The 21560-nt window shown below is 37.1% G+C and overlaps 1 protein-coding gene across 1 annotated transcript; it reads right to left on the reverse strand.

Annotated features, from left to right (window-relative positions):
- Positions 1-2575: 2575 nt before the first annotated feature.
- On the reverse strand, positions 2576-4072 carry LOC111902094 (STOREKEEPER protein). Its single transcript, XM_023897967.3, has one exon. The coding sequence runs from the start codon at positions 3993-3995 to the stop codon at positions 2790-2792; it is 1206 nt and encodes a 401-aa protein (XP_023753735.1). The 5' UTR covers positions 3996-4072; the 3' UTR covers positions 2576-2789.
- Positions 4073-21560: the final 17488 nt, after the last annotated feature.

Genomic DNA, 21560 nt, shown 5'->3' on the forward strand with positions numbered 1-21560 from the left:
CAACTATGATATTGGAAGTTGATGCATCACAATAGTTATGAATGTGACGTGCTTTCTTTGGGGGTTACATGGTCTAACAATGACTGTAATATTTTTAGTCAGTTCCCTATTTTCAACAATATATGGACTATGAAAGCACCTGATATGTCCTTCATTGTGAATGGACATGACTACAAACATGGTTACTACATTTGTGATGAGATATAACTATATTACTCCATCTTTATGAAGTCATATGCGGTACCTCAAACTGAAAAAGCAAAGATGTTCACAAATAAAATAATATAAAATAAAAAGTAAATAGAGTGGACATTTCAAGTCCTCAAGTAGAAATGACATATAGTGAAACACATTGTACGGCTCTGGAATAACGAAAGATTACAAACAATAATGTATGTATGTATTATAATGTATAATATGATTATTAAATATGAAGGTAAAACGATTTGCACGTACGATGAAAACGACATAATTAACCCGGATCAACAATTCATTCCGGTGCAGTTGAAATTTTAACAAGGGTAGCTGAAATTCAAAATACCGAAACATGTCAATATCTTCGAGAAGACTTAGCTGAGCATTGATACCAAAAGAACATAAAAAGAAAACTAGTTATATCTTTAAATAATGTTTTTTTATGAAACTTTTTTATGTAATTTTATGATTATTTTTTTAATGTTCAGTATTTTTTAATTTTAGTTGCTTGATATTTTTAAAATTTATGCATATAATGTTTTTATTTTATTTAAGAGAAAATTTCAAGATTTGTCCCTATGGTTTACAATGGTTTACAAAAAGTATGGTCTTTGTGGTTAAAAAATAGTATCCTTTTAAGGATGACTATAGAAAAACGTGTCCTTGTAGTTTGAGAATCTTGCATTGTTAGTTCTTTTGACTAACTCTATTAAAAAAAATAGTAACTTACCCTTCTTTATTTATATTGTCAAACTTATCAAGTTTTATTGTTTTTTATAAAACTCTTAAGAATATTCACACCTCTTTCTCTCGACCTCACCAACAACCCTCATCATTCCTTCTTCCTTTCACCAACACACTCCTCATTCCTTCTTCCTTTCACTAACACCCTCTCCGAAAATGATGATGCACACCCTTCCACCTCTTTTCTTGCAGAGACATTTGTCTCTTTGGATGTCACCAGTGACGTCGGATCAAGAAATGCCTCCATTTAAGATATCTCCAAGATGTCGTTAATCATTGTAGATGTTAAGCCATTTCCTTTCAACACGGTTTGCATGCCATTTAACCTTAATCAACCATAAATCTACTCCATTGATTCAAGCATTTGAACAAAACTTTTGCTTATGCAAGGTTTAGGAGGAAGTAGGAGAAGCATGATTCAATCTGCATTCGAATACACTAACTGACGCCCTTATAGATCCACCACTCCTAGAGGTGTTGATAGGGCAGTCCGATTTGGATACTAAAAAAATTGTAAACCGTGAGCACAAGGTAGGTACCTCATCTGCACTAATCTAAATGCAATCTAAGCCGAACCGAATTCACAAAAAAACCGAACTGAACCAAACCGTATGAAGACGGACAACCACGGTTCGGTTCATGGGTACCCGCTAAATATAAAAAACTAAATTCAATCAAAACTACAAACTCCGTTCGAGCTATTTCTCTTTGAAAACTGGTAAGTCCAAGAGTTTAAAAAAACATAATGAAGTTCAAATAACATTTATAGTTATATAATCAAAATACAAGAAAACATGATAACTAATATCCAGTTTTTTAGGTTTCAGATTGGTTCGGTTTTTCGGTTTTTTTGCATACCCCTTGCACTAGTGCCTTTTCGTTTACATTTGGATTTCACTTTGCAAATCTTTTACCTTTTTTCTGGGTTATTGAAGATTGGTTAAACCTTGAAGAGTCGGGGAAATGGGAATCTATGGGCGCCGGATGCACTTACCTTGAAGATGTTATCAAATTATGTTTTTGAAATTGATGATTACTGGAGATTTATAGCTTTTTTCTGATCTGGGTCCTTTCCATTGGAGATTATTTTTATCATCGTAGCTTTTTTTTAAACTAATCTGGTTTTTTTTTTAACGACAGCCTCCATTTAAATGGCTCCAGATCAAATTGTCAACATATCCATGATTCTTAACTAGCTTAGAAGGACATTAGGTCCAACATGTTTCAAATAACCATTGTTAAAACCAATTTTCCTCTCCTAATCATTAGCATTTGCATCAATTATTCTTAAACCCAACCTCCCTACAAATCTTGGACAAAATAAAAAATATTACAAAGAAGCATAATCAAATTTGTCGAACTTGATTTCGGTGTCATGAAAATCACACGGTGGATCAGAAATGACCAATTTACCCTTATCTTCTTGATTTTCTTCATCTCACCTTCGAGAACATTTTGCATTCAAAACATGTAAAAATGTTATAATTTCATCTTATATTTTAACTCACAATAGCTATGTAGTTACATAATACATTATGACAATATACTTATAATCTTTTACCCATTGTAGCAATAGCAATGTAGTTTCGTTTCTATTATCTGTGAAATATATAATCAAGTTGTTATGGATAAAAAATGAAGAGCAAATTACATTTCTATTATGAATAAAAAACAAAGTACAATTTGCATATTGATTGCAAGAGCAAAAGACATTGGTATTCTTTATAATTTGCCTTAATATTAATAGCCAATTCATAGTGCTCAACAAAGCCACAGATGATAACAAAAATTAAACATATTTAACCCCACAAAATTACACCAATAGAGCACAAGTTTCATAAAAAGGTAACTCATTTACCTAAAGATGTTGTTTCCACATCATTTACGCTACTTAGCAATGCGATTCTCCTTCTTCTTAACACAGCTTCATTCTCAAAAACTGCCTCCCATTTCTCATTCATTTCTTTTGCTTTTGCTTCCCCAATCAAACTCAAATTTTCCTTGATTAAAGCCACAACACCTGTAGGAAATCTGAAAGATGATGAACATTCTGAGTTTAATGCAACGTTCCAATATGGATACAATGTCTCAAAATCTTCAACTTTAGCGATCGTTGTTTTATCATCTTCATCTTCCTCTTTCACTTCGATTTTGGGAATAACTTTCACAGGTTTGGTTTTAGGTTTTGGGTTGGATCCACCAGCAGCAGCACTCGCACTCACACTCTCGCATCCATTAATTCCCCATATCTTCTTTGAGACCTCAAACAGCTTGCGTTCATGGGGCTTAGGAAATACAGGATCTTCGCCATTACTGCTCGCTTTTTCAGAGTTGACTCGGAACTTCTTCTTCAATCTCCGAATTTTCTCATACAATTGGCTCTTTGTAGCATTTCCAGGTAGCGAGTCCATGGTGAATTGATAAAATCCATCCATATCGGATAAGGGAGAACAACCTTTTATGGATTGATAATCAATAAATCCTTGCAGTAACAAAATTTCATCGTCATCGCTCCAAACCCTTTTATTTACTGACTTCTTTTCATCATCAGCATCCCCATTTGAGAGTTTGACTTTCTTTTTGTCCTTCACATCAGATTCAGAAGAAGGGCGTTTTGAAATGGGTATCTTCTCAGGGGCTGGTAAAGCATTTATCTTTTTGGAAGGTATGATTGCGAAATCTGAAGCGGTAGGCGTTCTCAATTCGGAATTGGAGTCTAAGGTAGAAGATGATTTAGTGGGTAGGGTTTGTCGTTTTACGATCGAAGTTTTCAAGGGGGTAGGCGTTTCTTCCTCCGAATCGGATTCTGATTCTTCTTCAGATGACGATTCCCCTGTTTTTGAGTTAGGGTTTTGGATTGTGGGTTTTCCATAGGGATTTTTCACAGCGCCAATGGTTTCTTCGTCCGATTCTTCTTCCTCTTCTTCTTCAGATGATAATGATTCTGCGTTTGCTTTATGGGTGATAACATGCTGTTCTTGTTCATCCTCAGTTTCTTCGTCATCGGAGGAAGCAGCTGGAGGATCATCTAGAGGAATGGAACGCTTGGTAGCCATTTGTTAATCGGGTCTGAAGTGGGGGTGTCAGAACTCAAGCAGAGATTTGATTTCGTGAGTCGGAACATGTAAATGAAGGGGTTAGGGTTCAAATATGGGCTCATGGGCTCCTGGACAAATATCATTAATTTAATATTTCTTTTGAATTTGGAGTTACAATAAAGTAACTATTAATTATAAAATATAACCAAATTATCATTTAGGTTTCTCACGCTATTTCATAATATAATATTTAATAACATTATTTTATGAGAAATTAAATTGTCTGCTATATTTTATGCTTATAAATATTCGTACCTATTAATATTATGATATATATCATCAATCAATTTAATTTGATTTGATATATTCCTAATATACTCTTAATGAGATTGTTAAAAAAATATAGAATTGTGACACTTGTATTAATACTAGTGGTTAGGAATATTTGTAGGCATAAAAGATAGGAAACAATTTAATTTCTCTTATTTTATTAAAAAGCTAAATATGAAAACTCATTTATTACATGAGTTTATTTAAATAAATAAAATCAAAGTGTAAACATTAAGTATTTTTTTTAAAGTAAAATGATAAATAAATAAGTAATCTAATTTACACTACAAAAGATCATAGAAAACAAAGTATAGGATGAAGAAGATACGAAGGTTTGAAGAGGCCTTCAATCCACCTGGTCCACTCTCTAAGTCTACAGTATGATTGGTTCGCCCGCACTGGGCCTTCAGTCGGCCTGGTCCACTCTCCGAGCCTCGACACGTCTGGTCCGCCCTCTTGGGGTCTACAGTCTATCCGGACCGCTCGTTGGGCCTTTGGGATAACCGATCCGCACTGGATATGTTGGCCTACAGCACAAAGCAGGACCCGCCTCAACCCAATCCCAGTCCAACAACCATGTGCACATAAACATTCAATCATACAACAATTCACATCCAATCAAACCGATCTAGCGGATCACATAGCATAACATCATCCTAACCAGGATACCGACCTTAACCAGGTCTCTAACATATACCATCCTAACTATCAGGATGCAAACATAGCAAAGCAATAACATAACAACGATACCCGGATCACAATCCGATAAAGGGTTGGCCTTGGTGTCGTAGACCCTATCGATATAGTGAGGATAACTCACCTCGCAACTATCGACTGAAAAGATAAGACCGAGATGCTCCGACCAGTGACACGATCTCCACCACTAGCCAACACCAACATTGAACTCAAAACAATTGTCAACAATTACCAAAATGCCCCTGGAAGTCAAGTAGTCAACCCTTGGTCAAAGTCAAAGTCAAAGTCAACCTCCTGACTAACTCTACTCGCCGAGTCAACCCAATGACTCGTCGAGTCCCCATGCTCAGAACTTCCCCAATCCGCAACTCAACTTGCCAAGTCACCCCGAGACTCGCCGAGTCCAACAACCCTGAGTCCCCTCGCACTCAACTCACCGAGTCCTCCCTTGACTCACCGATTCACGGCTCAACCAGAAGAAGGTTAGGACCTCACGACCAGACTCGCCGAGTCCAAGGCTATCTTCAACCAATCGCCGAGTTGTTCTTCCAACTCGTCGAGTTCCTGCCCATCTTCAAGAAACTCGTCGAGTACACCTTTGTGACTCACCGAGTACCTCTAGATCTTAACCCATACAGAAGCTTTCCAGGCCATGTAGATGATCCAAACCATAGATCTACCCTTTTACAACCCATCCATCACATAAAGTGGCAAACTTTATGTGAATCCAAAGAGATCTAGGCATATAACACTCTAGGGTTAGGGTTTGGGACAAGATGACTTCACCAATCACTCAAGAACAGGGGCTTTAATGCACTCTAGACCTTCTCCATTCCAGATCTGAGGTAGCAACTTCATATCTAACCTCCAAACTCAAAACATCACAAGCTATTCTTTCCAAATACTCCAAAATGATGAATCTAGATGAATAACAGCCCAAGCAACGAAATAATACCTCAAAAAAGCTCCAACAGAAAAGAAATCCGAATCCTTGCAAAGCCCCTTGCTCCAAGCCTCTTAACTCTCCAAGATCTCTTCCAAAATCTCTTCTCCAAGGTTCAAATGCCCTCAAATCACTCACAAGCGCGCCTTAGGGTTTTCTGGACTTCAAGAGAGGGTAAAGAGGTTGGGGAGAGGGTATAATGTCCTTTATATAGGGCTCATCCTCCGGAATTAGGGTTTTCTCCACACAGCACCAACTCGCCGAGTCCAACCGCCGACTCGCCGAGTTGGCCACTTAACACGCGACCAGAATCGCGACCTTACTCGCCGAGTCTACCCATGGACTCGCCGAGTTGCCCTTTCACATTTACACTTTGAACCCTGAACTTGCACCCCTGAACTCGGGATGTTACAACTCTAATGGGCCCAATGAAGCTTAATGGACTCTAATGGAACCAATAAAACCCATATGGGCTTAATAAGATTTTAGTGGGCTTATTAGGCCCAATAAAGCCCTAATTGTCATAAAAGGCCAACAAATTAATAATGGGCTAGTATTTGAGTTGGAAAACCTTAATGCCATGAAACCCTAATTTTGGGGAATTAATCGAGACACTGGACTTATTAATAACTTGGAATATTAAATGATAATCATTGGCGGAAATTAATCTAAGCAATAATGAAATTAATGGATTAAGTCCTTAATGGATTAAATCCTTAATGGGTTAAGTAGAAAACTTAACCCTAATAATCATTTTATGTGAAACCCTAATTTCACTTGGGTTTATTATTGGACCTTTCTATTGGGCCTTGATGATTGGATTATTAATGGGTCATCCAAGAAAAATTATATGGACTAAAATAATGTAATGGGCCTAAGGTAAGTCCCATGTAAGGGGTTGGGCCCAATTTGGAAAATTGGGCCATAGATGGACCATAGTTGGGTCTTAATGATTGTATAATGTTGGGCCTTAGAATAAGACCACATATAGGCCTGGGCCCAATTTGGAAAATTGGGCCATATGCTGGGCTTTGATTCCTAGTTCGCTTTGGGCCTATGGATTGGGCCTTGGGCTTATATAAGCCAAGCCTGGGGTAATGAAGTAATTATCCAAGTATGTATTATGGTTATGTGTTGGGACCCAATTATTAATTGGGTGTTGTTTTGGTGTTGACAGTTCGGGAATCTGTCATCCAACAGCTGGGGTTGAGTATGCGGGACTTCAGCAAGTGTGGGATTGTATCTACGGGACTTCAGCAATGTGATGTGAGTTACCTTCCAGTAGCGGTGGGTCTATGGCCACAATGTTGGCCCACCAGTAGGAGTTGTATGTTAGATGATTGTCTTTGTGATATCATCTATGTTTGCTACTACCTGATATGTTATATGTGATAGTAGTAGAGTTCGGTTGTTAGGACCGAAGGGTAGGCCAGACACCCCAGATATGTCTGACAGTATGAGATGATGTGTTTATATGCTGGCATGGTGTGTTATATGTGATAGTGGTAGTAGGAGAGGAATAGTCCCCAAGTTCGGTTGTTAGGACCGAAGGGTAGTTAAGACACCCCAGATATGTCTGATAGTATGTTTAAGTTATGATATATGTGATAGTAGCAGTAGGGGTAGAATAGTCCCCGAGGGTCGGTTGTTAGGACCGACGGGTAGGTCAGCACCCCTGAATGGCTTGACACGGGTAGGTCGGCACCCCAGAATGGCCGTACGGGTAGGTCGGCACCCCAGAACAGCTGTACCGGGTAGGTCGGGCACCCCAGAATTGCCCGGAAGTATATATGTTATGTGCTTGTATGGTATGTGGTATGACGGGGGAACTCACTAAGCTTCGTGCTTACGATTTTCAGTTTTTGTTTCAGGTACTTCGTGTTTAAAGGAAAGGAGTCGGCTTGATCGCAGCGCATCACACTATGGTTTTCCGCACATTAAATCTTTGGGATTACACTCTGATATTGTTTTATGATAACATGTTTGATTATTTATACTTTGGTTTTGATATGACATAATATTACAGATGTTTTATTACACTGTTGGTTTTATAATGATGTATTTAAAAATGAAATTTTTGGCCTGTATTTTTGGGATGTTACATGGTGAGTTCATAAGATTTTAGTGATGTAAGTAAATTGTAGAAAGTTGTTGAGAAATGTAGTTGAAATGTAGTAAGTTATACATTCTGTTTTTAGAAAAGTGCGCCTGTTCCTCTAGAAAATCTTATATTTCCTAATTTGATGAAAGATACATAAAAATGATTCCACAATCCTTTCTATGAGTACTAAATGGATACAAGTTATATAAAACTCAGAGTAAACAAACAATTGATTGTGCGCATCTGCCCTAAGTCCACAACCAAACAAGGAACAGGAGGTAAGGCGGACAGCACACATCCTATTGTTTGTTAGGTCCTCGTTGTATATAGCCTTGGTGTATTCATTTGTTACTCATGGAGTTAATTGTAATAGTTCCTTTGTATTTAATGAAAAGATCCCTTAAGAAAACCCTTATTTCTTATAATAAAATAGTGACCACAGTTATTACTTCTATAATCACTCAGTTTATACTGGCTATATATAATCTAATATCGAATAGATAATTGATTGGATGAATCTGCCCTAAGCCCACAACCAAACAAGGAACAGGAAATAAGGCGGAAAGCACGCATCCAACTTCCTGTTGGGTGTTAATGATATATAACCATGATATATAAACTAAGGTATTATAGAGTCAATCACCTAAAGTCCTTTAAGTTTACACTGGTTTAATAAAATGGATTAAACCCTTTACTGGTAAGTTTGTAGTTTTGTTTACCAAAAGTTCTATTTGAAAGGTATGTTTTGTACTAGAAAACTGTGCATTAAATTAGTGTTCTATGACTTGACCCATACCCGGTACCCCTTATGATGACTTAATGTATACGGAACATATATATATATATATATATATATATATATATATATATATATATATATATATGAATATATGACTAAGATCGAATGGATAATAGGCTGGGTGAATCTTCTCTAAGCCCACAACCAAACAAGGAACACGAAATGAAGCGGAAAGCGCACATCCTATTACCTATCGGATCCTATTAATATATATCCTTTGATGTATACATTGAGGAATCATAAGGTTATCATTATGGTCCCTTTCTACTGAATGTACTAGACCCGAGTGTTCTGTTTGTCGTTTGTAAAATGTAAGTACTATAGTATTGTATATAGTAACTACTGTTGTACTGATTGCCTTAAATTGATTAATAAGGTATAATGTGATGGCTAGATCCCATACTAAACACTCTCCCTCTCAAAAGATTTTGGGAACCAAACGCAACCTCTGCAATCAATTGTAAGTCGTGAACATCCACATTAAAATTATATGATCATGTATACCCAATATAACTATCACCTTTTGTTTAGAACAATGCGTTTGTGATTCATTGGTATAGTTAGATCCTGTAAGTGTTCCATGCTATAGCATCTTAGTATGTTCATTCTGTTATAGTACTTTAGTATCTTCTCTTGTTATAGTATCTTAGTATGTTCTGTTGTATAGTATGTAGTATATATGAATAGTATGTACTAGTGTATGGTATGTTCTCTCTGTTATCGTGTATTGTATCTAGTATGCACTGAACCCCTAAACTATACCCATTATAGTTTACTAGTATTCTAATTGAACTGTTATTGTAAGGACTCATTTTACTACCAAGCTATGCTTGTACTTTAAAAATAGAGTTTTGTTAAACTAAAAAGCAACATAACTGTAAAATAGTTTTTGAAATGTTTTGACCACTTATAGAAGACATAAGCAACATTTTGAAAGATGTTTATAACATATAATGACACAATTATCATTGTGTTCAACTTGTATTCCCCCCTAAAAAGTATTTAAAACAGTTAAAAGATTCATTACGGGGTATGAACTCACCTGACGTGGGTGATTCAAATGGGTATGCGTGTAAGGATGAGAAGTTCCACGAATGAAGTCTCGAGACAAAAAGTCCTAAATGTCATATAATGACACATATTGGCATGAATATAGTGTTTATAAGCAACTATATGAAAGGAAACACCTTCCGGGACTAGGAAACACTTTGACCAAGTGTTGGAATCACATGTGATTCATCAAAGGAGAGTAGAATGACACCAACATGAGTTTACTACCATGGGTTTACGGCCCATGGGATTTTACGTCCGTACACTAATGGTCAAACATGCATATGTGTTGGTTTGAAAGCTAGGGAAACTTTAGGGACTTCTGTTCTACACTAGGATGAGAAAGACCACCTTCATTGAGGCTTTTGGTGAGTTTACAACCCAAAGGAATTTACAGCCGTAAACTCATGGTCATTGTGAACTCAAGGGTAGTTTAAGGTCTTACAATCATCGAGGAAAGGTTCTGGGTCACTAGCTTTGCATCTTATAGGGTTTTAGGGCTCAAACATGCTCTAACATTGAGTTTACGGCCAAGGAAGATCTTGGGCTGTAAACTCATTATGTTCTTAGGAAAATGTGTGTTTCAAGTCTCTAAGCGTAAGTCCTAACTGGATATGAAGTATAGGGAAGAGTACTTACGATCTAGAAGCTTGAAATGGTTGGTTTTGGCCAAGAACACTAGTGTGTGTTCTTGGTGTTCTTGGTGAAACTTGAAGATCAAAACAAACATGATTTTCATGGATGAAATCAATGTATGTAGATAGATTAAGAGATGTATCAACAAATCCAGGAAGAATACTTACATCTTTTGAAGATCTAGGAAGAAATTTGGATGATAGTTGAGACAGAATGAAGAAAATCGGCCAAGGAATGAGAGAAATGACTATAAATGACTAAATGCCTTATAAATGCTCTTGAGTTTACGGCCACATGAGTTTATGGCCGTAACCTCATGGTCTTGTGGCCGTGAACTCATTTAGATGAGGTTAAGGTTCGATTTGCTACACCGTGGTTCTAGCAGGTACTTTCTAACACTTATTCCTTAAATGTATTAGGCTCAAAACTCCTTAGAATGACCTTTAATCGGGCTAGAAATCATTTCCAATGAGTCTGACACTCAGTTGAGTTGATTGACTGGCCTTAAAAGCAAAAAAAATTTGGGTTGTCACATGTGCTGCCAAGTGGTAGGAAGTTAATATTGCACAAGTTCAGTCCATATGTGTCTAGATTTGTCACTAACTTTGTCTTATGATTATGGTTTTGACAAATTCACATGGATAGGAGCACATACACCATAAAATATAAATGTCATAAGGTTTCTCTCTGATTCATGAAAATGATGGTGAGGAAACGCTTTCACTAAGTAGATTTTAAGTAGATATCAATTGTGATATTTGCATTCTCAAAATCGTTAGTGAAGCGTGTGTGGTTAACCGACACACTAACATGGACTTGTGAGAAATGGCAAGGGTCTAAACAATTGAGACTATGATTACGACATCCCTTTTCATAGTTCTAAAATTGTTTAGACACACATGTGAGTTGTCTAAGGAAAGGTGTATGATTTTGATAAAGTCTTATCAAAGCATCTCGTATAAGAAATCTGAACCTTGGTAAGAAAGTCAATAAAGTATTGATTTCTAGAAGTCCAATTGATTTTTGGATACATGTCAAAGCTAGTGGGAGCATAAGTGTTATGCTAATAATTATAATGTTAGTGGGAGAATGATTATTATGTTAAATCTTAATTATAGAAAAACAAAAGTCTCAATTTGTGACTCTGCAGAGTTTGAAAAGTTGTTTTGCTATAATTAAGGGAGAGGAAATTATACTTCATTTCAATTCTAGAAGCTTAGATTGAGATTTTAATCATCTCTAGTCAAGGATATATATATATATATATATATATATATATATATATATATATATATATATATATATATATATATGAGTTTTATGTTGTAATGGTTCAACATAAGGAAATTCTATATATATTGCGTTTTCAAAATTCGATTATGATTACAGCATCCTCTTCATAGTCGAATTATGAAAACATGGAAAATACAAAATATTGTAGCTAAAGATTGGTCTAGGATCATGTCTTTATGTGAGACATCATGAATCGTGTCCGATATGCTTCATGTATAGGATCGATTACATGAGCTATGATAATTATCCTTTCTAAATTTTCCAAATGCCTAGGGCATTAAGAGGGGAAAAGGTCTAGAATTGGATATGACTAAAATGATTAAGCAATTGTCGAGGAAAAACTGAGGTTTACCAAAGATTAGTTGCTCATGGAAAGTTGGATGTATGATGTAAATTTGTGGAAAGGACCATATTGACATATTCTGAAAGGAGGCAACTCTTATTCAGAAGTGATGGTCAGAATGGGAATATGGAAATGTTTCATAAGTGGAAGTTATTCATTAAATTTGTGTAAGATTAAAAAACTTAATGCAAGAAGAATGTTCAAAGGAATGTACTTTGAATTTGAGACTTAGTTTCCATGAAATTGATCTCCATTGGAATACTCTATAATGTCTGTTGACAAGTCTTTGTGACTTTGTGCATAGTCATTATAAGAGGATCAATGCATATAAGTTTAGAATCTAACTGATTTCGGGAAATGGCAGGAGTTTGGAATTCTTATATTTACGATGAGAATTTGCGATTGTGAAATGAGCATCATTGGAATCATGTTTAATTTATCTATTTCACAAAGTAAGAATCGTAGACAAACATAGTGTGCATACTTGGAGTATGGCATAATTATTGTTTAGAAAAGATAGTGTGCATGCTTGGAGCATGAGACAACTATTGTTTTAATTCAAGGGTTAAGTTGATAAATCTAAACATTATGCAATGAATAATGTGTAATCAATATGGTGATAAATAAAAGGTGTTTTATTTATATTCATAATTTCTGAGACCATATTGGATTCGATTATTCTTGTGTTTCACTTATCATGTTTTGACTTCCCGAATAACTAGGTTATTCAAACCCTCTACAGTTAATCATACTTTGGAAGTAGGTATGAATTAAGACTGTTATGATTTGGGCTTGTAGATGTCTATAGTGTTTAGAGATAGCAAAATTTGCTGCAACATTCATGAGTGCTCCTGGAATGAGATTCGAGTATTGGATTAAACCCACGCTCATTTGAATCACTTCATGGATTTTATCACGAGTGACCATGAGACGATAATATCTTATATTCTTCAAATGGAGAAGTGTGAGTTGTAGTTGCACACCAGTTGCATATTTACATATGTAAACACAACCAGTAACTTGGTTGTTATAAAACATATCATTGTGTGTAATTTGATGAGTAAGTACAAGCGAACATTTGGGTCAAAGTTTATCCATTGCTTTGACCCTTAGAGGGATAAAAGCGATATTTATGGGCCCCTCGATGATTTAGTGATGACACCCATAAGTGCTTGGCCAAGCCTGGACTGATTTGATTTGTTCAATTAGTCAGTCGTCATAAATCAGAAATCGGAAAACAACAAATGGACAGAGAGAATGATTATAATCCACGTCTCAGTCCATATGATATCTAGAATGGAGGAATATATGATCCCTTATCTAATGGACATGTCATTTGACTTGGTCAGAGTTCGACAACGGCTTTAAGAGCTACGATTGCTAGTCAGGATCTTGGAGTCATACTTGAATAATATTTTTAGACTTATCCAAGTGGGAGACTGTTGGATTAGATGTCTAAGCCCATAATTATTATTGGTATGTACTCGAACCGATAGTATCATGGACCATTCGGGTTGCATGGCATCAGAACAATTGGATAGACAAATGAGAAAAGGTTATTTATGATTTATATTAATATATTATAAGTTCTAATATATTCATATGAAATCATATTATTTAATTAGTATTGATCAAGAAATAATTTGGAATTAATTTTGTGATCAAAAGAGACTAATTAAATATATGGGCATTGATTATGTAAATCATTCATTCTTATAAATGTGGGCTTGTGATCCGTTTTCCTTCATGTTGGGCTTTGTCCATGTGGTAACCCATGGATACTACATAGAGGTTAAAACCCATGGATCATGAAGGAAATGGAAAGTCATGCACATTAGGGTTTACATGGTGTAACCCTAAATGAGCCACACTATATAAAGGAACCCATGGTTCATGAAATGTGACTAGTAGAGACACAAAGAGGGCAAAGTCGATTTCATAGAATGAACCAAGTAACCTCTTCTCAAGTTATTCCAATTGTTGGTGGTATCGTGTGATTTCATTTGAGGTGCAACACTCGGGGCACTAAGCTCTTAAAGGTTCAAGACTTCAAGCTCCATCAAAAGGTATGTCATCTAACTAGACTTTTGTAGTATAGATACTCTATTGTATGCTAGTAAGGATGATGCTTTGGAATTTTGAATGTATGCATGTATAATAGAGAAAACATAGATCCAAAGCACATAAGGTTGCATGTATACCATAGGAGTTTTAGAATGCTCAAAACCCATCAGTTGTAACTTCATATATGGACTCCTCTTGGTCCCTATAGTTATAAAGCTATCAGATTTAGCAAGAAGGGGCCCTTCTCTTTGGATTAAACCTTTCCCTTAGCTTGGTTTTAGCATTTAGGACCATACATGTACGTAAAGTTCGCAACTTTACGTGGAAACCATGCCCTAGGAGGTTAGATCTGTAATATGGAGCTTTGGGATGGCTTAAAAACGTTTGGATGAGAAATGGACTGAAGGGACTCGACGAGCCGCATTGCCAAATCGACGAGTCGGATGAAGATTGTCTTTATTGGTTCTACATAAACTCGGTGAGTCAGTATCCCGACATTTGAATCCTGTATGGACTCGGCGAGTTGTTTGGAAACTCGGCGAGTCAATTAGGGTTTTATGATTTCCTGAGTTCTTAAGGAACTTGATGAGTTGCTAACTACACTCGACGAGTTGGGTCAACATGGACTGTTGACATTGATTTTGACCAAGGGTTGACCGGTTGGACTTTTGAGGGTATTTTGGTAATTTGGGATTCTGATGGACTTGATCTATAGTGGTTATAGGTGGTTGAGTTCGTGGTTGTGATTCGAGAGTTTGATCTTATTACTACAGTTCGACATCGTGAGGTGAGTTCTTCTCACTATATCAACAAGGTCTACGACACCAAGGCTGACCCTGTATGATTTGGATCCGGGTTATAGGATGGTTGCTATGTTAGTGATCTGCTAGATTGATATCCTGGTTATAGGATGGTTACTATGCTAGTGACATGTTAGATTGGTATCCTGGTCATAGGATGGTTGCTATGTTAGTGATCGGTTAGATCGGTATCCTAGTTATGGTTGCCACGTTAGTGATCTGTTATATCCGTATGACTATATGTACATGCTAGCTAGCGTATGATATTTATGTGCACATGATTGTTTGATTGGGGATTGGGTTGAGGCAGGTCCTGCTTTGTGCTATAGGCCAGGATACCCAGGGCAGACCGGGTAGTCTGCAGACCCGGTTAGGGCATACTAGTCATGCCGAAGGCTCGACAAGTGGTCTGGATAGACTGAAGGCCCTGAGATGTAGTCCAGACGTGCCGATGGCTCAGAGAGTGGTCCAGATAGACTGATGGCCCTGCGAGGTGTCTAGTCAGACTGATGGATCATTATGCATGTTGTGTTTGTTTATATGATATGGTTATATATGTATGGCGTTGGTATTTTGGGGGATCTCACTAAGCTTTGGGATTACAGTTGTTGATTTTGTTTCAGGTACTTCTAATGACCGCGGGAAGGAGAAGGCGTGATCGTACACCTCCTCATGTTTCATGATTTGATTTTGGGATACTCTGACACTATACTGTTTTGAAAACAAGTTTTGTAATAATCATTGGTTTTGAAATGTTTTAAAAATTTTAAATTTGGCATGATTTTTATGGATGTTATAGATAATATGTAAACACATCAGTAACTTGCTGATATAAAACTTATTGTTGTGTGTGATTTGATGAGTAAATTGTGCAAGCGTATGAGTCGAAGTTTATCCGTTCCTTTTACCCTAAATGGGATAAAAGCGATATTTGTGGGCCCCACGATGATTTAGTGATGACACCCTAAGCACTTGGGCAAGCCTGGATTGATTTGATTTGTTCAATTAGTCAGTAGTCATAAATCGGAAATCGGGAAATAAACCTTGGACGGAGAGATTGATTTTAATCCATGTCTTGTGTTCCTATGATATCTTGTAGAACGGAGGAATATTTGATCACTTATCTAAAAGACGCGTTGCTGATAAGATTAGAGTTCGACATCGGCTTTTGAAAGCTAAGATTGCTTGTCAAATTCTGAAGTCATACTTGTAATAATAGTTATTAGACTTATCCATGTGGGAGACTGTTGGATTAGGTGTCTAAGCCCATAACTATAATCGGTATGTACTTGATTTGATTGTAGCATGGTCCTTTTTGGGTTGCCTTCACCATAGCAACTTGACAGGATGACAAGTGGAGAGAGAGTTGGATTTATTATTTGAAATAATAAATTGGTACACAAAATGATTTTATTAATATATTACAAGATTAATGTATTATTTGGAAATCATATTATTTAATTAGTATTTAATCAAAAATTAATTAGGAATTAATTTTGGGATTAAAGGAACTGATTAAATGAGAGCGGACTGGTTTTGAAAATCACTGATAGTTGCAAAGTTAGGCTGATGGACTCCCTTAGGAGGACTGGACGAAATCTATAGGAAGCCCTATGGAATTCGTCCAAGGCTTCTATTGTGGAGGTCCATGGACTGCTTAAGGCATAAGCAAGGAAATTAGGTTTTCCACCTGGAAACCCTAGCAGCGTCTACTATATAAGGAACCCCTTAGCATGAGATTTTCAGCCTAGCACTTTCTTGGAGAACCCTAGCCGAAAATTGTAGTGCTTCACCACCATTCTCCTTCTTCATCCTTTGCTATTGGTGTTTGTGACTCCATTAGAGGTGCAACACTTGGGGCACTAAGCTTTCAAGAGTCAAGGATCTTTTAGGGTTGTTCTTGTTATTACTATATAACAAGTGAGGTAATATTTTAACCCTAGTTTTGTACATGAATTCCGAGTCTTGTATGTTAGATCTAGGGTTATTGCTTTGGTGTTCTATTTGCATGTTCAATTAGTGAAAAACGTAGATCCAAAGCAATTAGGGTTGCAAGATCACATTAGAATGTATATATGCTTAAAACCCATTAGAAAGGCCAGACGTGATGGCACAACATTCTCCCCTCATTGTTTCCACACTTTTTGATATTATTACTCTGATTATTTGATATTTTACTATGTGATGGTTTTGGAACAGTTTGAATGATTGTAACTCTTGTTTTAAAATGAAAAATTTTATCATGGTTTTTGGGTTGTTACATCCAATGACCATAACTTTTTTGTTTCTACTTCGTTTTCAATGATCTTTATATGCTTGGAAAGATATTGAAGAGCCCCACAATCCTATCTAATCACCTTGACTTAAAACACACCAAACTAAGATCCTTAATTCAAGAAAGGAGTCTGAAAAATCACTTTTCCCATTTTACCCATTTGATTCCATAACACGAACTGAGAGCTTGGATCACTTAACCTACAATATCCACATCCAATTGGGTCTAAACCTTTCTTCCCTCAAAGCCCAAAATCTTATGATAATCGATCTTCAGATCATGACCCCAAACTAATAAACATCTTGAAACAGGGTGTTACACTAATAATTCAAACTTTAACCAAATAGTATGACAAACCTCTCTACTCATCATCTTTTCTATTTGGCCATCAAACTTCGGGGTTTCTTGATAGTTGCTGAGTGAGTTAGAAGCCTTACTAGGTCTGAAGCTCTGACCGAAAACATGTTTTTTGATTTAGCATATGACTAAGGGTGCTAAATGTTAAATATGATTAGTTTACCCTTTTATTTTGTTTTGTGCTGAATAAAATGTTTTAGTTGATAAAATATCCGAATAAAGTTACTAAATTTTTATAAAAATATATTCAAAAAATGGCATACAAAATCCAAATTAAACATAAATCAATTTAAGCCAAATTCCTCATCAAATTCAAGAAAATCATATTGATGTATACTTGTATTACGTAACTCAAAGTTCTTAATCTAATTGTATGGAGATTCATAAAAATATATGAGGTGGGGGTGACTTTAAAGTGCTCTGCATTCTCTTAATCCAATATCTTTAGCAACCGACCATACTTTATGAGTTGGATTAGTAGTTGAGATTCCACTGATGCTACTTGTAACTTTCTCATATTCTGGGAAAAGGACGATTGGTCAATATAACCTAAAGATGGAGTATCTTCAAGAACTAATGATTAATCTACATGCACATAAACAAACTGTAACACTCGGTTCCTGATACGTATTTAAATTCAAGTAATTTCATGTTTTGCTCTAGGACTCGGCAAGTTGGAGGCCCAACTCATCGAGTAGACTCGAATTTTACCAGGAGGTTTAGTGACCTACTCGACGAGTCGGGATACCGACTCGAAGAGTAGGGTTGTCTGGATGAAACCCTAATATTTAGGGTTTGTACCCTATTTTGAGAACTTATCTTGCCTCAATCCAACGTCCATCTTCCCTCCCAACTCAGAGAAACCCTAGATCGAAACCCTAACCTTGTTTGAGTGTTCTTGAGCCATTTTTGTGTGTTAGTGGTGATTATGAAGCTGGAGAAGGAAGAAGGAGCTTGGAAGTTCGAGTGGAAGCTAGTAGATCCAGAGGTTGTGCCCTATTTCCAGCTTACTTGAGGTATAAAGCTGAAACCTTGACCATCTATCTCTTATATCTCTAGTTAGGGTTCATTTCTACATTTTCTAAGCCTTAGAGGTGCCAAACTCAGAATTTTGTGGTTCATTGAAGGTATAGCTTCAGATCTGGAACCATTGGGGGTTCTTATGGCATAAAGGTGCCAACTTTATTGCCATAAGCACCCCATGCATCTTGTAGACTTCATTCTAGAGCTATTTGGGCCAAATATCTCATGCATGGACGTCAAGTTTGGAACATTACGTATAATATGGACCCTAGGAGGTCAAATATATGGTTTGGTTGCATTAAGACCGATTAAAATCAACTGTATAGTTTTGGACAAAGAGGGACTCGGCGATTCGGGTCGCAGTTTCCTCCAAACGTCTTCTGAAAATTGTCTTTGGTTGAGTTGAAGGAAAACTCAGCTTATTGGGGTTTGTTATGGAATTGAAGATTGAAGGACTCGACGAGTTCAAGGAGGAACTCGATGAGTTCAAGTCAATGTCCCAACCACATGAAGACGGACTCGACGAGTTCAAGGAGAACTCGGCGAGTCATAGACTAAGCACCTTCATACGGATGAAGATGAACTCGACGAGTTCAAGGATGAACTAGGCGAGTCAGTTGAAGAAGGTCCCGATGTTTTGTGGAAGGAGAACTCATCGAGCTCTTGCTAGACTCGACAAGTAGGGACGAGGTTGTAGCATTTTGTGGACGTGGGGACTTGACGAGTTGGTGGACCAACTCGGCCAGTCTAGTCAACCAGATGTTGACTTTGACCAAGGTTTTGACCTTGACTTTGCCTTGGACTTGGGTTGACCCTTGTAGGGGTTATGGGTATGAAATGGTAATGTAGAAAGGATGTTGTGTAGGGATTTAGGAGTCGAGAAGGGTTGATTTCCATACCGAGGACAGTGCAGACACTACATGACATCGAGGTGAGTTACCTTCCAGTAGAGGTGGGTCTACGGCCACAATGCCGACCCACCAGCAGGGAATGTCTTTGGATGATTCTCTTCGTGATAATTGTCTAGGTTTGTTACCACCTGCTGTGTTCTATGTGCCAGTTGATGGGTTTTGAGCATTCTAACACACCTATGGTGTACATGCAACCCTAGAAACCTTGGATCTATGTTTTCTCTAATACACATGCAAATTTGATTTTTCCAAGGTTTACTTCCTAATTAGCATGACATGGGGAACATGTAATATAAAACTAGTAGAAGTACATACCTTTGTTGTTGCTTGGATTCCTTGAAGACTTTGTGAGCCTAGCACCCCAAATGTTGTGCCTCAAATGCTTCACACAACACTACAAGACTTGGAATAACTTGAAAGAATACACTTGCACTCAAAATCGTTTATGCCCTCTTAGAACTCACTAGTAGTCCGATTTTGCTAGCTATAGGGCTCCTTTTATAGTGTTGTCACAATTAGGGTTTACACATGAATTCTCTTAATTGTCATGACTCTTCATTTCTAATGATCCATGGGTTTGTAACTCCCATGAACTATCCATGGAGCTCCAAATGGTTATAACCCAACTCTATAAACCATGGATCATAATTCCACCATAAAAGATTAGATGATTGTCATAATCAACCCTATATATTTAATTAGTCTCATTTTGATCACCAAATTAATTCTAAATTAATAATTGATCAACACTAATTAAATAATACTATTATTAATATATTAGAACTTATAATATATTAATAATCACAAGTGTCCTTTCTCTCATTTAGTTTATCCAAATATCGCAATGCCATGCAACCCAAATGGACCATGGCAGGTCGGGTCAAGTACATACCAAATAAAGTTATGGACTTAGACATTATATCCAACACCAGTATGATATCTTATATGCGATAGTAGTAGTAGGAGGGGAATAGTCCCCCAATTCGATCGTTAGGACCGAAGGGTAGGTCGGACACCCCAGATATGTCTGACAGCATGATTATGATATGTTATTATGTGATAGTGGTAAGGGTGAAATAGTCCCCGTGGCTAGTTGATATAGACCGGAGGGTAGGCAGGCACCCCAGATCGTCCTGACACGGGTATGTCAGCACCCGAGAATGGCTTGATATGGGTAGGTCAGCACCCCAGAATGGCTTGACATGGGTAGATCGGGCACCCCAGAATTGCCCAGTAGTATGTGTGATTGTATGGTGTGTGGTATGATGGGGGAACTCACTAAGCTTTGTGCTTATGGTTTTCAGTTTTGGTTTCAGGTACCTCTTCGTCTAAGGGCAAGGAGTCGGAAGGGTAGCAGCGCATCGCACACACATGATTCCACATTTGAGATTTCTGGGATTGTACTCTATTATTATTAAGGGTTTTGAGCATTCTAACACTCCTAAGGTGTTCATGCAACCCTAGAAACCTTGGATCTATGTTTGACTAAGATACATGCAAAATTGATTTCCAAGGTTCATAATCCTATCTAGCATACACGGGGAACTTTTAAACATAAAAGTAAGCTAGAAAACATACCTTGTTGTAGTTTGGATTCCTTGAAAACCTTGAGAGCCTAGCACCCCAAGTGTGATGCCTCAAATGTTTCACACAACACCAAATACACTTGGAATAGAGTTTGAGACAAATGTCACACTACTCAAATCGGTTAGCCATCTTCTTTTGCTTACAAGTCCGATTTTGGTGAACATATGGATCCTTATATAATGTGTTACAATTAGGGTTACACCATGTAAACCCTAATTGTCATGACTTTTCATTTCCATGACCCATGGGTTATATAACCACCATGGAGCATCCTATGGGTTTTAGCCCAACCTGATAATCCATGGAGCATAAGCCCACTATACAAGTATGGATGATTTACACAATCAACCCATATATTTAATTTGTCACACCCCC

Source organism: Lactuca sativa, chromosome 3, assembly GCF_002870075.4.
Source record: "Lactuca sativa cultivar Salinas chromosome 3, Lsat_Salinas_v11, whole genome shotgun sequence".
Taxonomy (NCBI): domain Eukaryota; kingdom Viridiplantae; phylum Streptophyta; class Magnoliopsida; order Asterales; family Asteraceae; genus Lactuca; species Lactuca sativa.